Genomic DNA, 17,433 nt, shown 5'->3' with positions numbered 1-17,433 from the left:
GATAATTCATACAGAATTTTCAAAATCTTAAAATTAGATTGTTAAGTTTCTAGTCTTCCTGGAAATATGTAAAAGGTCAAGTTACTACTTTGTATTTTTTCAGAAAGGGTCTCACTGTGTCACCTCAACTCTTGAACTCAAGTGAATCTTCTGCCTAAGCCTTCATGCAACTAGAGAAGTATTCTATTATGTCTTATTCTTTTCCTTCTTATGATTTATTTTTAATTTTGTGGGTGTGGGCGCGTGCACATGTAGGTATCTATGTGAATGCAGATGCCCTTAGAAGCCTGAGGCCTCTGATCCTCTAGAGCTAAACATGAGTATAGGTTCAAATCTCTTGTCCTTTGGAAGTTCAGCTCTTAACTGATGAACCATCTCTCTAGCCTCCTTTACTTCATTTTTGGGTGGTGGTGGTGGTGGTGGCGGCGGCAGAAGAGAATAAACTCAGCCAGCACAACCGCCTCCCACCCCGTTTGTCTGTTACTGAGCCAGGGTCTCTCAGTGTACCCTTTTCTGCCCTGGCACTTGCAGTGTCTTGGACTCACAGAGATCCACCTGCCTCTGCCTTGAGTGTGTGATTAAAGGCATGCAACACTATGTCAACTAAAGTTTAATTTTTAAGTTTATTGGTTAGAATTCAGAAGATATTTTATAATGCCAAAACTATAACTTGTACCTAGGTTTGCTGGGTTTCCCCATTTGTGATTTATTTGTATTAATGTTATCAGGTTTAGATACTCTAGTTTTACTGACAGATGAAAAGAGCCTATTAATAAAAATACTTTTAAAAACAAATATAAAGTACTTGTTTAAGAATAATGTCTATCCCTTTTTTAAAATGGAAAATTGATGTGGAACTAATTTACTGAACACTAACAACACTTTTGGGTAAAGATTGTAGAAAACAAAATTAATTCAATCCTGTTTCTGGCGGGACTTGGGAGATGTGTTTATAAGATAATAAATTTTGGGGCTAGGGAAGCGGCGTAGTGAGTAACACCACTATGCAGGCATGAGGACCTCAATTCAAATCCTAACATCCACTTTAAAAGCCAGGTGTGGCTGCCCAGTGCCCAGCACTGTGAGGTGGAAACAAGATCTCCCAGATCAGTAAGAGAGCCTGTCTCAGAAGAGTGATAGATGAAGATACCTGCCTTGTCCTTTGGTCCTCTCATGTGTACATATACACACATAGATTGACTCAATAGATTCAAAATGTAATTTGTACATTTTGGTGACCACATTAGCTCAGGACAAAAATCGTAAAAGACATGAGTGCTATGTGTGTAATCCAGTACTTAGAGAGCTGAGGTAGAAGGTCTAGAGATTGCAACCATCCTGATCAACACAGCTGGACCTTGTCTTAAGAAAAAAAAAAAAAAACCTAGCTAATGCCTAAATTAGCCTGTGTTCACATTTAGTTCATGATTTGTTTACTAAACATTTTGTTGTTTCTTTCATGTGTTAGGATTGTGCTAGGTAAATGAATGGATTTATATGTATATTTATATTAGCTGTCATGGTTAGTCATTGCTGTATTTATTTTGGTAATCATACATATATATGTATCTATTCCAGCCAGTCAATAAATTTTCAATTAAGCCAGATGTGGTGACATATGTTTATAATTTTGGCTATACAGGAGGCAGGGGCAGGAATACTAAAGCAAGGGATACATAACAAGACCCTTTCTCAAAGAAAAGGAAAGAGAACAACTTAATAATTCATGTATTTGTCCACCAGTTGTCAAACATTTTATAAGTCAAGAATTGTTCTTAGAACTTGGAATGTATAAGTTGAACAGAACAGATAAAAATCCCTGCCTTTGTAAAAGTAATTACGTTTGAGTGTGAGTGTGGGTTTGTGCAGTAGAAAATAAATATTGCGACAAATACATTGATTTACACGTATAGGTGATTAAGTCTTCTGGGAAAATAGAACAGGGCAAGAGAATCAGAATGGAGGCAGTAGTTATTCGTCGCAATGAGAATGTGAGACTGAAAGAAAACCTGAAAAAAGTGGAAGGGTAAGTTTTGTTGGGTGTTAGGGAGCTGTGTTCCAGAACAAATAGTGAAAAGGTTCTGGAGGGAAGGTGAAGCTTTAAAGAACAGCAAGGAACCAGTGTAGTTAGAGCAAAGTGACCAGTGTGATAGTGCACACCTTTATTTAATCCCAGCATTTGGGAAGCAAGAGGCAGGTGGGTCTCTGATTTGAAAGTCACCCTGGTCTACAGAGTGAGTTCCAGGGTAGTCAGGGCTATATAGATATCCTGTCTCAAAAAAAGAAAAGAGAAAAGGCAAGAATAAGGAAGAGGAGGGCTAAGGTAAGTGGAAGATGAAATCAGAGGCAATGGAGCAATTCTTGAGACACACATGGGCTGCTATGTAGACTTTGGCTTTGACTTTTATTAAAGGATGAACAATTAAAGCAAAGGAGTTTATGACTTTCCTGTTTAAAAAAATTATTCTGGTAACTATTGTAGGAAAAAAAAGACAAAGCAAGTAGAAAGGAAATGAAAGACTTTAAGGTTTATGCCCTCCATCTAATATGCTTACTTACATTTTCAGATACTTATGCCAATAAATATAGTTAATTCCAGTAAAAATGCTTTGTGCCCAGTATTGACTTTGTTGCACTGGACTTCCAAGCATGGTGGCATATTCCCGTCATCTCAGTATAAGAAGATGGAAGCTGAAGGGTCAGTAGTTTGGGGCCAGCCTTGGCTACAGGAAACCTGTCACAAACAAAACTGTAAGATCATAGGAGTACTGACAGAGCATAAATTTGGAGATATTTAAAAGGGATGTTGAAGAGGCTGTTAGTTCTTTTCTTGATATCAAAGTCAAACTTATGCACATTTGTGCTGAGAACACAGAAGTAAATGAGACAGTTTTCTTCTGGAAGAAGCTTGAGAGTTCTAAAGAATATGAATGAAGATAGCCAGCTAACTAGAGGACTACAAGGGAGGAGCAGTTTGGGAAAATGCTAAACTAGAAACAAAACAAACAAAATGGTGTTTGAATTGAGTCTTGAAAGTTTCTCACATAAATTTTCCATCGTGTGTTGGGAAGGGGATCCAGGCAGAGAGTAGAGACAGTGACTCTCAAATATTATACTTTCTTCGGAGTAAAAAAATATTTCTGCCTTAGGTCTGCTGAGTTAGACTTTATAAAGATGAGGAACTGGTAGTTGAAATGTGTATCGTTTCTCAAGTGATTAATGGTATATAGTTAGACCAGCATGTGGAAATATTGCATTAAGTCACCTTCAGTAAACCTTCAACACTATGTATTCTTTGTCCATAAGCACAATCTTGATGTATATAGTCAAACTAACATAAATTTATTTATTATAAACAATAAAATATAAACTAATTTTCTGTAACATATTGAATACATATGATTTTTTATTTTTTCTGGTCTGTTTTTCTTTCTACTGTAGCAAAAGGGTTTATTTATGTGTATGAATGTTTTGCATGTGTGTATGTAATTGTACCTTGTGTGTGCAGTATCCCCAAGGCCAGAAGAGGGCATCAGATCCTCTGGAACTAGAGTTACAGACAGCTGTGAACCACTGTATGGGTTTTAGAAACTGAACTCTTGTCCTGTGTGAAAGCAGTGAGTGTTCTTAACTGCTAAGTCATCCCTCAGCCCTTCTCAGTATTTCTTGAATGAAAAAGCAATTTCTACCATTCTGAGGTTCAAGAAGGCCACTTGCCTTTTAAAGGGGAGGGGGCTTTCTAAGTGAGCTACTAAGTGCTTAGTATTTTTTTTTAAACCCTCACCTTTTCAAAACTCATGATACTTCATCCTGTAAGGTATCTTGGTAACTGGTTTATACTTGTTCAGATCTCCTAAAGGGGACACTCAGATTTGTTTTGCCTTGGATATTTATCATTATAAGAAATATCTTTAGACAACTAGTGATTACTAATGCTTCTTGCCAAATGAAAGCTAACCCCTGTAATTTCTTTATGCATTTGGATTTTTTAAGTCAACAGAGTTTAAACTTTGTATTAATAGCCTAGATTTATGAATATTTGTCTTGGTGATTATTAATAGTATGAATTCTTAGCCAGACTGCTTAAGCTAGAAGACAGGTCTTATTTTATTAACTTTGTAACCTCAATCTGTGTGTGTGTGTGTGTACACGCACTCGCACATTGTGTGTACACATGCACAGATATATTCATGTGTTGGCAGAGACAAAAATGGGTACAGATCATTTAGGAAAGCCAGTACTCTCTTAAGTAACCATCGTCTTGAACATTTATTTCCGAGTGTCTTTTCTTGTAGAAAAAAAACACAACTTTAAAAAAAAACAAAAGGAAAGAACAACTTATTTTTCAAAGCCACAAAGATTTGTGTCAAATAGTAGAGTTCAGGGATAATTTAAAAACTTTATGTATCAACCATTTTTAATAAGTCTTATCATCTGCCAGTATTTTTAATGTTGTGATTCAATTTTAGGGTTTCTGTTATTGTTCATTTGTGTTTTGTTTGTTTTGAGACATTTTCTTGTTCTGTAGCTTAGGCTGACAGCAAACTTGCTATCTCCTGGCTCAGTCTCCATAATTTCAGTTCCTTTTTAAGAGATTTTATTTTATTTATCTATATGTGTGTGTGTATACATATGTGCAAGTGCCTGTGGCAGTGAGAAGAGTCTTGGATTCCCATGGAGCTAGAGTTACAGGCAATTGTAAACTGTCTGCCATAGATGCTGGGTACAGAACTCTGGTCATCTGCAAGGACAGCAAGAACTCTAACCCAGTGGGCCCCTAATTTCATTTCTTAAAGTCAGGAAGCCAACAGGCTTTCTGGTATAATGAATAGACAACACAAGTATATGTCTTTTTTTTTTTTTTTTTTTTTGGTTTTTCGAGACAGGGTTTCTCTGTATTGTTTTGGAGGCTGTCCTGGAACTCGCTTTGTAGACCAGGCTGGCCTCAAACTCACAGAGATCCACCTGCCTCTGCCTCCACAAGTATATGTCTTAAAACATCTATAATTATTTTGTGTTCTTCACCTAAAGAATAATAGGCTCTTATCATAATACAACAAATTCATTCACAAACTTTGTATGTAAACTTTAATAAGGAAGTGGTTTAAAATACTTTCTGGAGTTCTATACAAAATACATTTTTTTGATGATGTTGTTTTTTTGAGACAGGGTTTTGGAGCCTGTCCTGGAACTAGCTCTTGTAGACCAGGCTGGTCTCAATTCACAGAGATCCTCCTGCCTCTGCCTTCCAAGTGCTGGGATTAAAGGCATGTGCCACCACTTGCTTGGCTATACAAAGTAATTTTAAGATTATTAGTTTTATGTTGAGTGCTCTCATTTTTTTTAGCAGAAACCACTATGCTACAAATATTTACCTATTTTACTAATATGTATTATATCTAGAATAGTTGTGAGAACTGATAAGCAGATTATTCAAAAGACAGAACTTTATATACTTGGCTGAAATACCACTTCATATGGACATAGAAGAAGCAGAATTTCACTTGATCTGTACTTAAAAGCAACACAAATGGATTGGTAGTACTTTGCATGCTGCAAGTCTGCTCATTTCCTTTGTGAATATATTCTTTGTGAATCCTGCAGTTCTGCTGTAGATGACTAATACAGAGCTTTCTTGGGAGTAGATAAGTGGGTAGGCAGTTCAGGTTCTAAAACCCTGTAAGCTTCTTTCAGTTTTTTCCACTCAAGTGCTTCATTGAGTGGCTGTTTTTAAGTAGTTTAGATTGGCTAAGTGGTTTAGAAAAGAAAGAGTAGTTAAGTGTTTTGAGTTGCTTATAAGGTTCTCTACACCTAGACTGACTTAGTATTTAGGTTGATCGCTGGTTGTCCAAGTAGAGTACTGCTTCCCACAGCCACCACTGTACACAAATTTAAAAGAGGAAAAATGTGCCAGGTGTGATGGCACATGTCTTTAATTCCATAGCTGGGGAGCAGAGACAGGTGAATGCCAGCCAGGGATATACAGTGAGACCCTGAAAAAGGGGTGTGTGTGTATACAGCATTTGCTAGTGTCCATTATAACCCAGTGGACCTCTGCTATCTTCCTCCCCCTCCCCCAGAGTATTGTATTAATTAAATGAGTTTCAAAAACTATTTTATTATACACTTCATTTCAAAATTCAAATGGAAAACAAAGCACTTTTAATACACTTAAAATGTTCAAACTATTGACATTGTGAAATTCTTTTGTGGCTCTGATACATATATATATATATATTATTGCAGAGTATTAAGAATATACTGGTTCATTTAGATAAGTAGCTCCAAGTGATGTTTTCTTTATTAAAAAATTTTTTTTTGTTTTTTTTTCCAGACAGGGTTTCTCTGTATTGTTTTGGAGGCTGGCCTCGAACTCACAGAGAGATCTGCTTGCCTCTGCCTCTCCAGTGCTGGGATTAAAGGCATGCGTCACCAACGCCCGGCTTATAAAATATTTTTATTCTTTCAGAATTTTGTACCTGTATGGAGTGTATTTTAATCATACCAACTCCCCATTTGTGACAAGTTTCTTTATAGCCCTACTTAAAATTTTATGGTTCTTGAGTCAAATTGCTCTAGAATCAGATGTGTCCAGCTAGTGGCCCGCAAACCACATGTGCTCCACAATGTTGATGAATGTGGCTAACACAGGTAATAGTAAACTTACATAAAATGTAAGTTAATGAGGTTTTATTGAAATTTGTGGCTCAGTTGCACAGCTGATGACAATGTTGTGTCCCAATATCAAAAAGCTGGACACATTCACTAAGTATTTGAATTGAAATTTTTGTATTGCAGTTTAGAATCTAACAAATGTATACTTTCTTTATTAACCTTGGAGAATTGTATAACAAGAGAGTTGCTGAGGACGCTTGACAGTTACTTAAGAAAGTAATTTCTATGCTTGTGGTTTTCAGCCTCACATTCAAAGGAAGGAAACTAACATGCTTCTTTCATAGAGTACAAGAACTGAGTAAAATAAGTCCCTATTATATTATTAAATGTTTAATAGATTCTAAGCTGCTTTCAACATTTAGCAAATAACTGACCCAATAAGATTGGAGCTTAGGAATAAAATAGAGGCAGCATTCTCCATTAGTAGAAAAGACTGGAAGAATAAAGACAGACACTAGTGTTCCTATCCTATTTGCTGCACAATTGCTGTTTAACTATGGAACCCCAGTTTATTTTCATAAAACAGGGTACTGTTGTTATGAGATAACTAAGCACCTCATACAGAGTAGTATTTGATAGTGGAAGGCTTATAGAAGCAACTAAGAACAGAGAGCCGGGTTTAGCCTGACAATCAAATTAGAAGAGCATGTTGCTAGGAAGGTAAGCAAAGAAAGTCAGCTCTGCTTGATATGACTTAAACAAACTGGACCAGGCTTTTTCTTCTTTAGGCTACCAGCCTGCCCCCAAATCATGACACAGAGACTAATATTAGTTATGAATGCCTGGCCTTAGCATAGGCTTTTTTCTTATTGGCTCTTATAACTTATCCTGTTCACCTATTTTCTGGCTCAGGATTTTTTACCTTTCTTTCACCCTGTATATCTTATTTCACTGCTTCTCGTGTCTGGCTGGTGGCTGCCTGACTTCTGGCCATGCTTGTGTCCTTCTCTTTCTCCCTCATTCTCTCCTTATTCTCTTCTCTTGTTCTTTTCTCCTCCTACTTATTCTGCCTACCAGCCCCACCTATTCCTCTCCTGCCTAACTACTGGCTGTTCAGCTCTTTATTAGATCAGTCTGGTACCTTAGGCGGTCAAGGTGAGAACAAATGCAACACATCTTTACATCGTTAACAAAAGCAGCAGAAATGCCTTCACATAAAGTAATATTCTGAAGCATAAGTAAATCTTTAACACATTTTTTGCCTAGCTAAAATAATACTTCACAACACAAATCTGTTTCTGGAAGATTCTTCAGCATGTATCATTCATTGTATTGATGCTTCTATCACCTTTACTCACAATTCTTCGACATTCTTGCATTTATTTGGTATCAATTACGCCAAGGAGTGTTTAAGGAACTAAGCAACCTGACGGTGGTAGCTTGTCATAGCTGCTAATATAAAATCCCATAGTCAGAGTAGGTGGGAAAGTATTGATGTCAAAAGAAACTATAGCGCCGGGCGTTGGTGGCGCACGCCTTTAATCCCAGCACTCAGGAGGCAGAGGCAGGCGGATCTCTGTGAGTTCGAGACCAGCCTGGACTACCAAGCGAGTTCCAGGACAGCCTCCAAAGCCACAGAGAAACCCTGTCTCGAAAAACCAAAAAAAAAAAAAACAAAACAAAAACAAAAACAAAAGAAACTATAGCTATTGATATCTTAAACTGCCCATAAAATTACAATTTCAGTTTCTTCAAACTTATTTAGGGCTTTCTCTATGCTGAGAATGCTTTGGAATAACTGTGAGACATCAGATAGGCTACCGTAAATTTGGAAATGTTTAAAGTTTGGACATCTTAAAAGAATTTATTATGTTTTCAGTGATCCAAAATATGTATAGCTATTTATACAAAATTTTGTTCATCTCCCATACAAATCTTACATAATTACATGCCTTCTTCTAATCCTTATACAGTACACAGGAAAATGCAAAATTAGTTTTATTCAAGTTAAGACAAACTAATATATACATTCTTGTCTTTTTATTTTTTTCTGTTAAGTAGGATGAGTTCTGAACGTCGAAAAGAAAAATCTAGAGATGCAGCGAGATCTCGGAGAAGCAAAGAGTCGGAAGTTTTTTATGAGCTTGCTCATCAGTTGCCTCTTCCCCACAATGTGAGCTCACATCTTGATAAAGCTTCTGTTATGAGGCTCACCATCAGTTACTTACGTGTCAGGAAACTTCTGGATGCTGGTGAGTTCTATAAGAACATAAGAGACCTAAAAGTTAGAATTTAAAACATCTAGAAATTACTTTAGCAGGTGGACACAATGCTTTTTTTTTTTAGATTTATTGTGTGTCTGTGTGTCTATGTATGCTCACTCATGTGTGTACATGTTAATGTGCTCATAAAGGTACCTGTGGAGGCCAGAAGAGGGTGTCAGATCCCTTGGAGCTAGAATGATAGTTATTTATGAGCAACCTGATGTGGGTGTTGGAGTCCAAAATACGGTTCTGTTGGTTGAGCAGCAAGCATTCATAACTGGCGCCATCTCTCTGGCCATGCAATACTGCATGTATATAATTAAATTTTTATTGTGTGAGTGGATGTTTTACCTTCAACACTTGTATGCCTAGTACCTACAGAGGCCAGAAGAGGATGTCAGATTCCTTGGAACTGGAGTCACAGCTGTCAGTGCTGGGAATTGAATGTGCTGATCTGGAAGATCAGTCAGTGCTCTTAACTGCTGAGCCATCTCTCCAGCATGGCCCCCACACAATGCTTTTTAAAAGTGCCTTTCAGTATTCTTTCCTCCTTTAATCAAGCTTTGATTTTCTTAGTTATCTGTGAGAATAATCCTTTTTGTAATGTAAGTTGTTTCGGTTTGCTCTTGATTTTTAAACATGTAAATATAACTCTATAGCTCCTGGTACATTATTAGCATGATCAGTGTTATAACCCAATGAAGTTCACTGTTCATCCTCTAGAATACATTCTCGATTCTTCCACATGATAGCTTCATTTAGGCATTTTCAAGATACTGACCTTTTCTCTCCGTTGCCTCCTGCTGTACCTATCTCCTACCCTCACACATACTTTTTTTTTTTTTTTTTTTTTTTTGAAGACAGGGTCTCACCATGTAACCCTGGCTAATCTGTATCTATGTACAACAGGCTGCCTTGAACTCACAGAGATCCACCTGCCTCTTCCTCTTTAGTACTGGGTGTAAAGGCATGGCCTGTCTACTTTTTAAAATATTATCCTTTTTAATTTTTTTTAAAGATTTATTTATTCTTTACACATACAGTGTTCTGCCAGAAGAGGGCACCAGATTGAATTGTAGATGGTTGTGAGCCACCATGTGGTTGCTGGGAATTGAACTCAGGACCTCTGGAAGTACAGTCAGTGCTCTTAACCTCTGAGCTACCTCTCCATTCCCAAAATATTATCCTTTTTTTTCCCGGTGATTTACTTGCAAATTCATTTTAAACAGTTATATAAGACAACTGAAAACTCCTGTGAAAATATACAGAAATACATATAAATGTACTGTAGATGTTTAGAAGTATCTGAGATGAAGCCTCATTTTGTTTCTTTCCTCTTGTGCCCTTGCAGGTGATCTGGACGTTGAAGATGAAATGAAAGCACAGATGAACTGCTTTTACTTGAAAGCCCTGGATGGCTTCGTTATGGTGCTAACAGATGATGGCGACATGATTTACATCTCTGATAACGTGAACAAATACATGGGGTTAACTCAGGTAAAATCCCCGTATATGAAAAACCCTTCTGGGTGCTTGATTATATGATCTAGATCTCATTTTTTTTAATGTGTGTTTACAGTTTGAACTAACTGGACACAGTGTGTTTGATTTTACTCATCCATGTGACCATGAAGAAATGAGAGAAATGCTTACACACAGAAATGGTGAGAAGAAAAATCTGTTGTTTGATTTAATATGAAAGGTGATTTTTTCAGTCAGATACTGTTACTAATTATTTTATTTCTTGGTAATGTACTGACTTAAAAGAGAACGTAATTTTACATTTAATGTTAATACTGTTCTTTGTTAAAACTGTTATTCCACGCTTAGGAAATTCACAAAAATGTTTTAAAATTCATTGAATTAATAAGTAATTATACACACAAGTAGACAAAATGGAAAAATAAATAAAAAACCAAGACATTTATAGATGAAAATACAGTAGTAATGCAAGAAATCATAATACAGATGGCAGGTAATAGGATTTTAGATGATTATTGAAAACACAGGGGCAATTTGGGTTCCAACTTTCTTAATGCCTAAGTGGGAGGGGGGCAGGGTTTGACCAGAATTGTAAGTGCTTTGACTTCTCAGAATGTTTCATTAATTGGAAACTAGTTGGAAGGCCCACATATGGTGTTGCACACCTTTAATCCTAGCATTTGGGAGGCAGATACAGGCAGAACTCTTGAGTTCTGGGCCAATCTGGGATTTATAACTAGTTTCAAGCTAGCCAAGGCTACATAGTGAGACCCATGTCAAAAGCAAAAGAATAATACGTTGTGGATGCTTGCACAGTAACAGTAGTAGTAAGAAGCATGTAACTGTTGAAGAGTTTTGTGAAGTACTTGTTGGATTACAGGGGCAGCAGTTGAAGTTTCTTCACACTAGTATCTTCTTGCATAGTATACTAGTCTTTCTTGATTCCCTCTGGCGAGATTGAGTCTCTTCTCTTTGAAAGCATTCTTATTAAGCCTTGACTACTTTACTTTGCATTGCTATTAACCCTATTATATCTAATACATGCTTAAAGGTATTGCATCTAATTATTCGTCTTTGCATCACTCATAGTATACATATTAGATCCTGAATGAGTATTTTGTTTGAATTTTTCCTAAGCTTTTAGTTTTATATTCCCTAAAATGTACCCATTTGATACATTTCAGTATATTCACAGACATAGGCCAACTACCACCATACTTTTAATTTTAAGAAAAAAAAGGTTTTGTTTTGTTTTGTTTGTTTGTTTGTTTTTTTTTTTTTTGGTTTTTATGAGACAGGGTTTCTCTGTATTGTTTTGGAGGCTATCGGTCCAGCCCGGCCTCGAACTCACAGAGATCCGCCTGCATCTGCCTCCCGAGTACTGGGATTAAAGGCGTGCGCCACCACTGCCCGGCTATTTTTAAATTTAAATTAGAAACAAGGTTGCTTCACATGTCAATTCCAGGTCTCTCTCCCTTTCCCTCCCCTCTTCCCGTTTCCTCCTACCAACCCCCCCCCCCAATATCCCCTCATTTCCCCAGGGAGGGTGAGGCCCTCCATGGGGGTGTCCATAGTCTGTCATTTCATCCAGGGCAGGGCCTAGACCCTTCCCCAAGAGTTCATGGTGAGAGTGCATCTCTCATTGTTGGATGGGAGCCCAAAGTCCATTTGTATGCCAGGGATAAATACTGATCTACTACCCAAGGATCAATAGATTACCTAGGCTGCCTCACTGACACCCACATTCAGGGGATCTTGATCAGTCCCATGCTGGATTCCCAGGCATCAGTCTGGGAGTCAAGAACTAACCCTTGTCAGATCAGCTGTTTCTGGGAGCTAAACCAGCCCAGTCTTAACCCCTTTGGTCATCAGTCCTCCCTCTCTGTCACTGGATTTCTTGAGTTCAGCTCAGTGCTTAGCCATGGGAGTCTGCCTCTGCTTCCATCAGCCACTGAATGAAGAAGAAAAAAAATTTTATTTTGTTTCTTTGTTTGTATTGAGACAGGGTCTCACTATGTAGGCCTGGCTGGTCTAGGACTCCAAGTAAACCAAGTTGTCCTTGAACTCATAGAGTTCTGCCTCCCAACTGCTGGAATTAAAGACGTGTGCCATTATACTCAACAATTTTAGACAATTTTCATTGCCTCATCCGTCTCCTTATACCTCTTATTCAGTCCTGAGCAACCTCTAATCCACCTTCTCTGGGCATTTCATATAAATGAAACATTTGTTTTGAACCATACTAAACAATTAAAATAGGAAATCAAGATGTTATTTCAGAGCCATCTGAATCTAATCTCATTTTTTAGTTACAAGGTTTGACATAGGACTAAATAGACTTGAATTATTTATCTCTGCTTTATTTCTGTGACTTTCTTTTCATGCTACTGGAGAACCAAACCCAGGGCTTCCGTGTATGTGCTAAGAAAGTGCTCTTCCATTGAACAACATTCAATTCCCATTTCTGAAACTTTAAATAAGGTCTCACTGTGTAGCTTAGGTTGGCCTAGAACTCTCCATCCCCCTCCCTCAACCTCCTGAGAGTATTGACATGAACCACTATGGCATGATTTCTGTAACTTTTGATTAAAACATTCTGTCTGGGTTTTACATACAGGTACTATTTACTACCAAAAGATAGTTGGCATTTTTAAAGTTCTACAAATATATTGCTGCTTATTCAAAATTGAATTATTACATTGGTAAAGGATATGATTTATTCAAGTTCTTGGGGGGCATACTTATGTACTGTCAGCACACTTAGGGCAAAAGCATACCATTTTCATATTTTCTTTACACCAGCACAGATGAATAACAGTCATCTATCTAATCATGTGAACTCTGCTCCTACAATTCAGGGAATCTCTGCAATCTTATAAATACTGCCTCTGGGTGGAGCTGTTAGAACTAATGAGTGTGTCAGAGTGGGTGAGCAGGGAGCAAATGTTGTCTTAATGCTGAGATGTCACTTTGCTACTTTTATCGTAACAAATTTTTATGTTTAGCTAGGATTTAAAACTTTGTTTCTTGCTTTTATTAGGTCCAGTGAAAAAAGGTAAAGAGCAAAACACACAGCGAAACTTTTTTCTCAGAATGAAATGTACCCTAACTAGCCGGGGGAGAACAATGAACATAAAGTCTGCAACATGGAAGGTAAGTACGCTGAGCGCGCACTTGATTTATAGATAATCCATGCACTTACATGTTGCCGGTGTCAAGAGCTTTCACCAGGAGTGGTGAAAGTGACCCTAGCACCTGGGAAGCAGAGGACTGCTGTAAGTTAGAAGGCAGCCTTGTCTACACAGCAAGTTTTCTGCTAGCCAGGGAAACACAGCGAGCCCGACCTCAGAAAACCAAGCAAACAGTACCTTGTCTCAACCCTCTAAAAAGAGTTTTAGAGGTATGGGGGGGGGGTTGGGGCAATGGCTTAGTGGTTAGGAGTACTTGCTTGTCAAGGACCTGGGTTTGGTTCTCAGCACCGATGTGTCCCCTCACAATCATCTGTAACTCCAATTCCAGGAGATCCAATATCTTTTTCTGACCTCTTCTTTAGGCACCGGGTACACACACAGTGCACACACATACATGCAGGCAGAACACTTACACACATAAAATAAAAATAAATTAAAAAAAAAAAGAATTACAGCCGGGTGTTGGGGGCGCACGCCTTTAATCCCAGCACTCAGGAGGCAGAGGCAGGTGGATCTCTGTGAGTTCAAGGCCAGGCTGGACCGACAGCCTCCAAAACAATACAGAGAAACCCTGTCTCGAAAAACCAAAAAAATAAAAAAATAAAAAATAATTACAAGGGGGAAATTATAATTGTTCTCTTTTTGCATATTTGCACTTGCATCCAAGTCTATGTAATCTCCATTTAAAACAGTGTAGTAATTTACCAGTTTGAGATATAAACTTAAGTTAGGGGAACTGTGATATTTCAGTACCAAGCTAACTTAGTCAGTTGGCTTTGGCAACTAGTATTTAAATCCTGGTTTAGTTTAATTTTCTACTCATCACTGTTTCATTTCCTTGTTCAATACTGAACCATAGTCACTACAGCAAAATCAACTATAATAATAAGATGGGTGAAGAAGACAGCCTAGACTTACATTAGGGGATTAAAAATAAAGATGTATTATTTTTGTTTTGCGTGTGTGCGCACGCACGTGTGTGTGTGTGTGTGTGTGTGTGTGTGTGTGTGTGTGTGTGTGTGTACATGTGTTTTACTTGGATGTATGTAAGTGTACCAAATGCTTGCAGTGCCTTCAGAGGCCAGAAGAGGACATTAGATCCATATTCTGTATTACAAGTGATCCCTAGTTTTTATTTTATGTGAATAAATGTTTTGCTTCCATGTATATCAGTGTATATATGCATGTTTGGTGCCTGAGGAAATGAGAAGGCATCAGATCCTCTGGAACTAGAATTACAGGTGGATGTGAGTGCTAGGAATCAAATCTTGGTTCTCTGGAAAAGTAGTAAGTACTCTTAACCACTAATTCATCTCCAGAACACCACCCTCAATGCTTTTTAAAAAGTATCTAATTATCTTATATCTTAACTGCCAAGCCATTTCTCTAGCTCTCCCTCTACCCCTTCTTATTTTAAAATAACTGTAGTACATAGATTAGATTGTAGATGGCGTTATGGGGAAAACATTTTTTTTAATTTTCAAAGATAAACTTTTATCAAAGTTTGTCAGGTCAAACTCAGCTACTGACCTACATTTCTTTTTCCCCCTTAAACAACAAAAAAAAAGGTAACTGCTTGTTTTCTTTCTCATAAACAGGTGCTTCACTGCACAGGCCATATTCATGTATATGATACCAACAGTAACCAACCTCAGTGTGGGTACAAGAAACCACCCATGACATGTTTGGTGCTGATTTGTGAACCCATTCCTCATCCATCAAATATTGAAATTCCTTTAGATAGCAAGACTTTTCTCAGTCGACACAGCCTGGATATGAAATTTTCTTACTGTGATGAAAGGTAAATTAATTCTATTTTATACTTTTAAAATTTAAATTTTTCTGTAGCTTTTTACACTCGCTCTAATAAAAACTTAATGGTACACTGCAAGTGTTCATGAAATTAAATATAAAGATGTATCCTGGGACACAAAAACATAAAATTGGCTTTGTAAATTCATGCATTATTAAACATTGACTGTGTACTATAAATATTCTGCTAGGTGTTATACAAATCTATTAAGATGAGATTCTCAGCTGGATCTGGTGGCACACTCCTGTAATCTCAGCAACTGGGAGACTGGCAGGAGGAAGGGGAGTTCAAAGTCAGTTATCTCAGAAAAATATGTTAAAGGGCTAGGGATGTAAGTCAGAGAGATGGATCACTTTTGAAAAGCATTGAGCAATCACAAAAATCATGCGTTCCTTACCTTTAGGGAATCCTGCTTAAATTGAGAGTGTAAATTTCAAAAACATAAAGCTTGTGTAAAGTAGGCAACAAAATTTTGGTCTTGAACCTACAAGTTTTCCTTGAGTACCTTCAACTCCACCCACAGTTCCTGTCACCATTTCCCAAATCTGTTACTACTTGTGTATAATTGCCAACTTGATGTTTCTATCTAGATCTTTTTCTGTATAATGAAGTAAATACTTGTGTTCCTGAACTGCACCACTACTGTTCCCAAACAGCAGCATGACAGACTGCTACTCCTCTTGTGGTGCCTGGTGTTGTTGACAGAGCACTGTTGACACCTGACTCTAACTTGTACCACATACTACACTTACTTGTCTCTAAATATTGTAAATGCATTGTTCAGCTGTCTCTCCCCGTCATTCTATCTACCTTTGTGCTCCTGTCATTGGATTCTTTACTTCATTACCTTTGGCCTGAGGTGTTGCCAGAAACTTGGGAGCTGCATTTCTACCAACAGATTGATGCCAATTTCTTGTTAGAAATGCATCAGTTGTTTCTTGTAGGATGGTAGGTGGGAAGGTTTTTATTTATCAAAAGGTGCTGTACATTCTGGGAGTGATGGTTTATGTCTGTGATCTCAACACTTGGGAGGCTGAGACAGGAAAATCACCAAAAGGTCAAAGCCAGCCTGGACTACATATGGACTCTAGGACTGTGTAGTCTGTCTCAAAAGGAAAAAAAAAGTGTGCAATTAAATCTAAATGTAATAAAATGACAAGCAAACTTATTTATCAGAAGATTGCCCACAGGTTAGGTTTTCATGTCTAGAATAATGCTAGAAACATAACTGTTTATTTAAAAAGTATTTCATTATGCTAGAACTTTATTTACATGTGTAAAACTATGTAAGAGCAATTCAAATAATTTTTAAGGCTAGATGCACTTCCACACTCTGCGGTGGAGTGTGTGAGTGCATGTATGTGAGCTCACGTGGGTCCCAGCACAAAGAGAACAGCTTGTAGTTCATTCTCACCTTCCACCACATGGGTCCCAGAAGCTGAACTCATGCTGCCAGGTATGGTAGCAGGTGCCTTACCTGCTAGCCCATTTGATGGTCCTAGATGCTAGAAATGTGATATAAAGGTTTTCTTAAAATTGGGCAAATTTTTTTCTGTGTCTTGATTCTGAGGGGTTATAGAGCAAGAAATTACTAGAAAACATTTAAAACTGAAAACTAGTATGCACAAGGTCCTTGGTTCCATCACCCCCAGCACCAAAAGAGGGGAGGGCCTTTGTGTAGCAGTGTGAACTCCCGTATCAGTGATTCTTAACCAATGGGTCATGACCCCTTTGAGGATTGACAGGCCCTTTCACAGGGACTTAAGACCATTGGAAAACACAGATATTTACATTATGATTCAAAACAGTAGCAAAATTGCAGTTATGAAGTAGCAGGGTCACCACAGCATGAGGGATTATATTAGAGAGTCTCAGCAGTAGGAAGGTTGAGAATCACTGCTCTAGATCCAATCCCTGCTACCATTCTGGAATGGAGGGGGAAACATGTATTTTTAAAGCACATTTTATTTTTCTTTGTAATGCTGCCATCTAGTGTTGGTGTATTTTGGTTTATCCCTTTTTGAAGAAGTGAGTTTGATTTATGCTTCACTAAATCTGTTTTATTGGT

The 17,433-nt window shown here is 37.8% G+C and overlaps 1 protein-coding gene across 2 annotated transcripts in view; it reads left to right on the top strand.

Annotated features, from left to right (window-relative positions):
• Positions 1 to 17,433, top strand: part of Hif1a (hypoxia inducible factor 1 subunit alpha) — a 44,498-nt gene that overhangs the window by 15,301 nt on the left and 11,764 nt on the right. The window contains exons 2-6 of one of the 2 annotated variants that reach the window (XM_040742934.1): positions 8,677 to 8,867; positions 10,231 to 10,376; positions 10,459 to 10,543; positions 13,402 to 13,514; positions 15,151 to 15,353. In XM_040742934.1, the coding sequence (XP_040598868.1) occupies positions 8,677 to 8,867; positions 10,231 to 10,376; positions 10,459 to 10,543; positions 13,402 to 13,514; positions 15,151 to 15,353 (738 nt within the window). Of the gene's footprint in view, positions 1 to 8,673; positions 8,868 to 10,230; positions 10,377 to 10,458; positions 10,544 to 13,401; positions 13,515 to 15,150; positions 15,354 to 17,433 lie in introns of both variants that reach the window. The other variant, XM_040742933.1, reaches the window with a different exon arrangement.

The sequence above is a fragment of the Mesocricetus auratus genome, unplaced genomic scaffold (genome assembly GCF_017639785.1).
Source record: "Mesocricetus auratus isolate SY011 unplaced genomic scaffold, BCM_Maur_2.0 Super-Scaffold_15014, whole genome shotgun sequence".
NCBI classification, from domain to species: Eukaryota; Metazoa; Chordata; class Mammalia; order Rodentia; family Cricetidae; genus Mesocricetus; species Mesocricetus auratus.
Note: the sequence above shows the minus strand (reverse complement) of the source record. Positions and strands in the feature narration are given on the sequence as shown.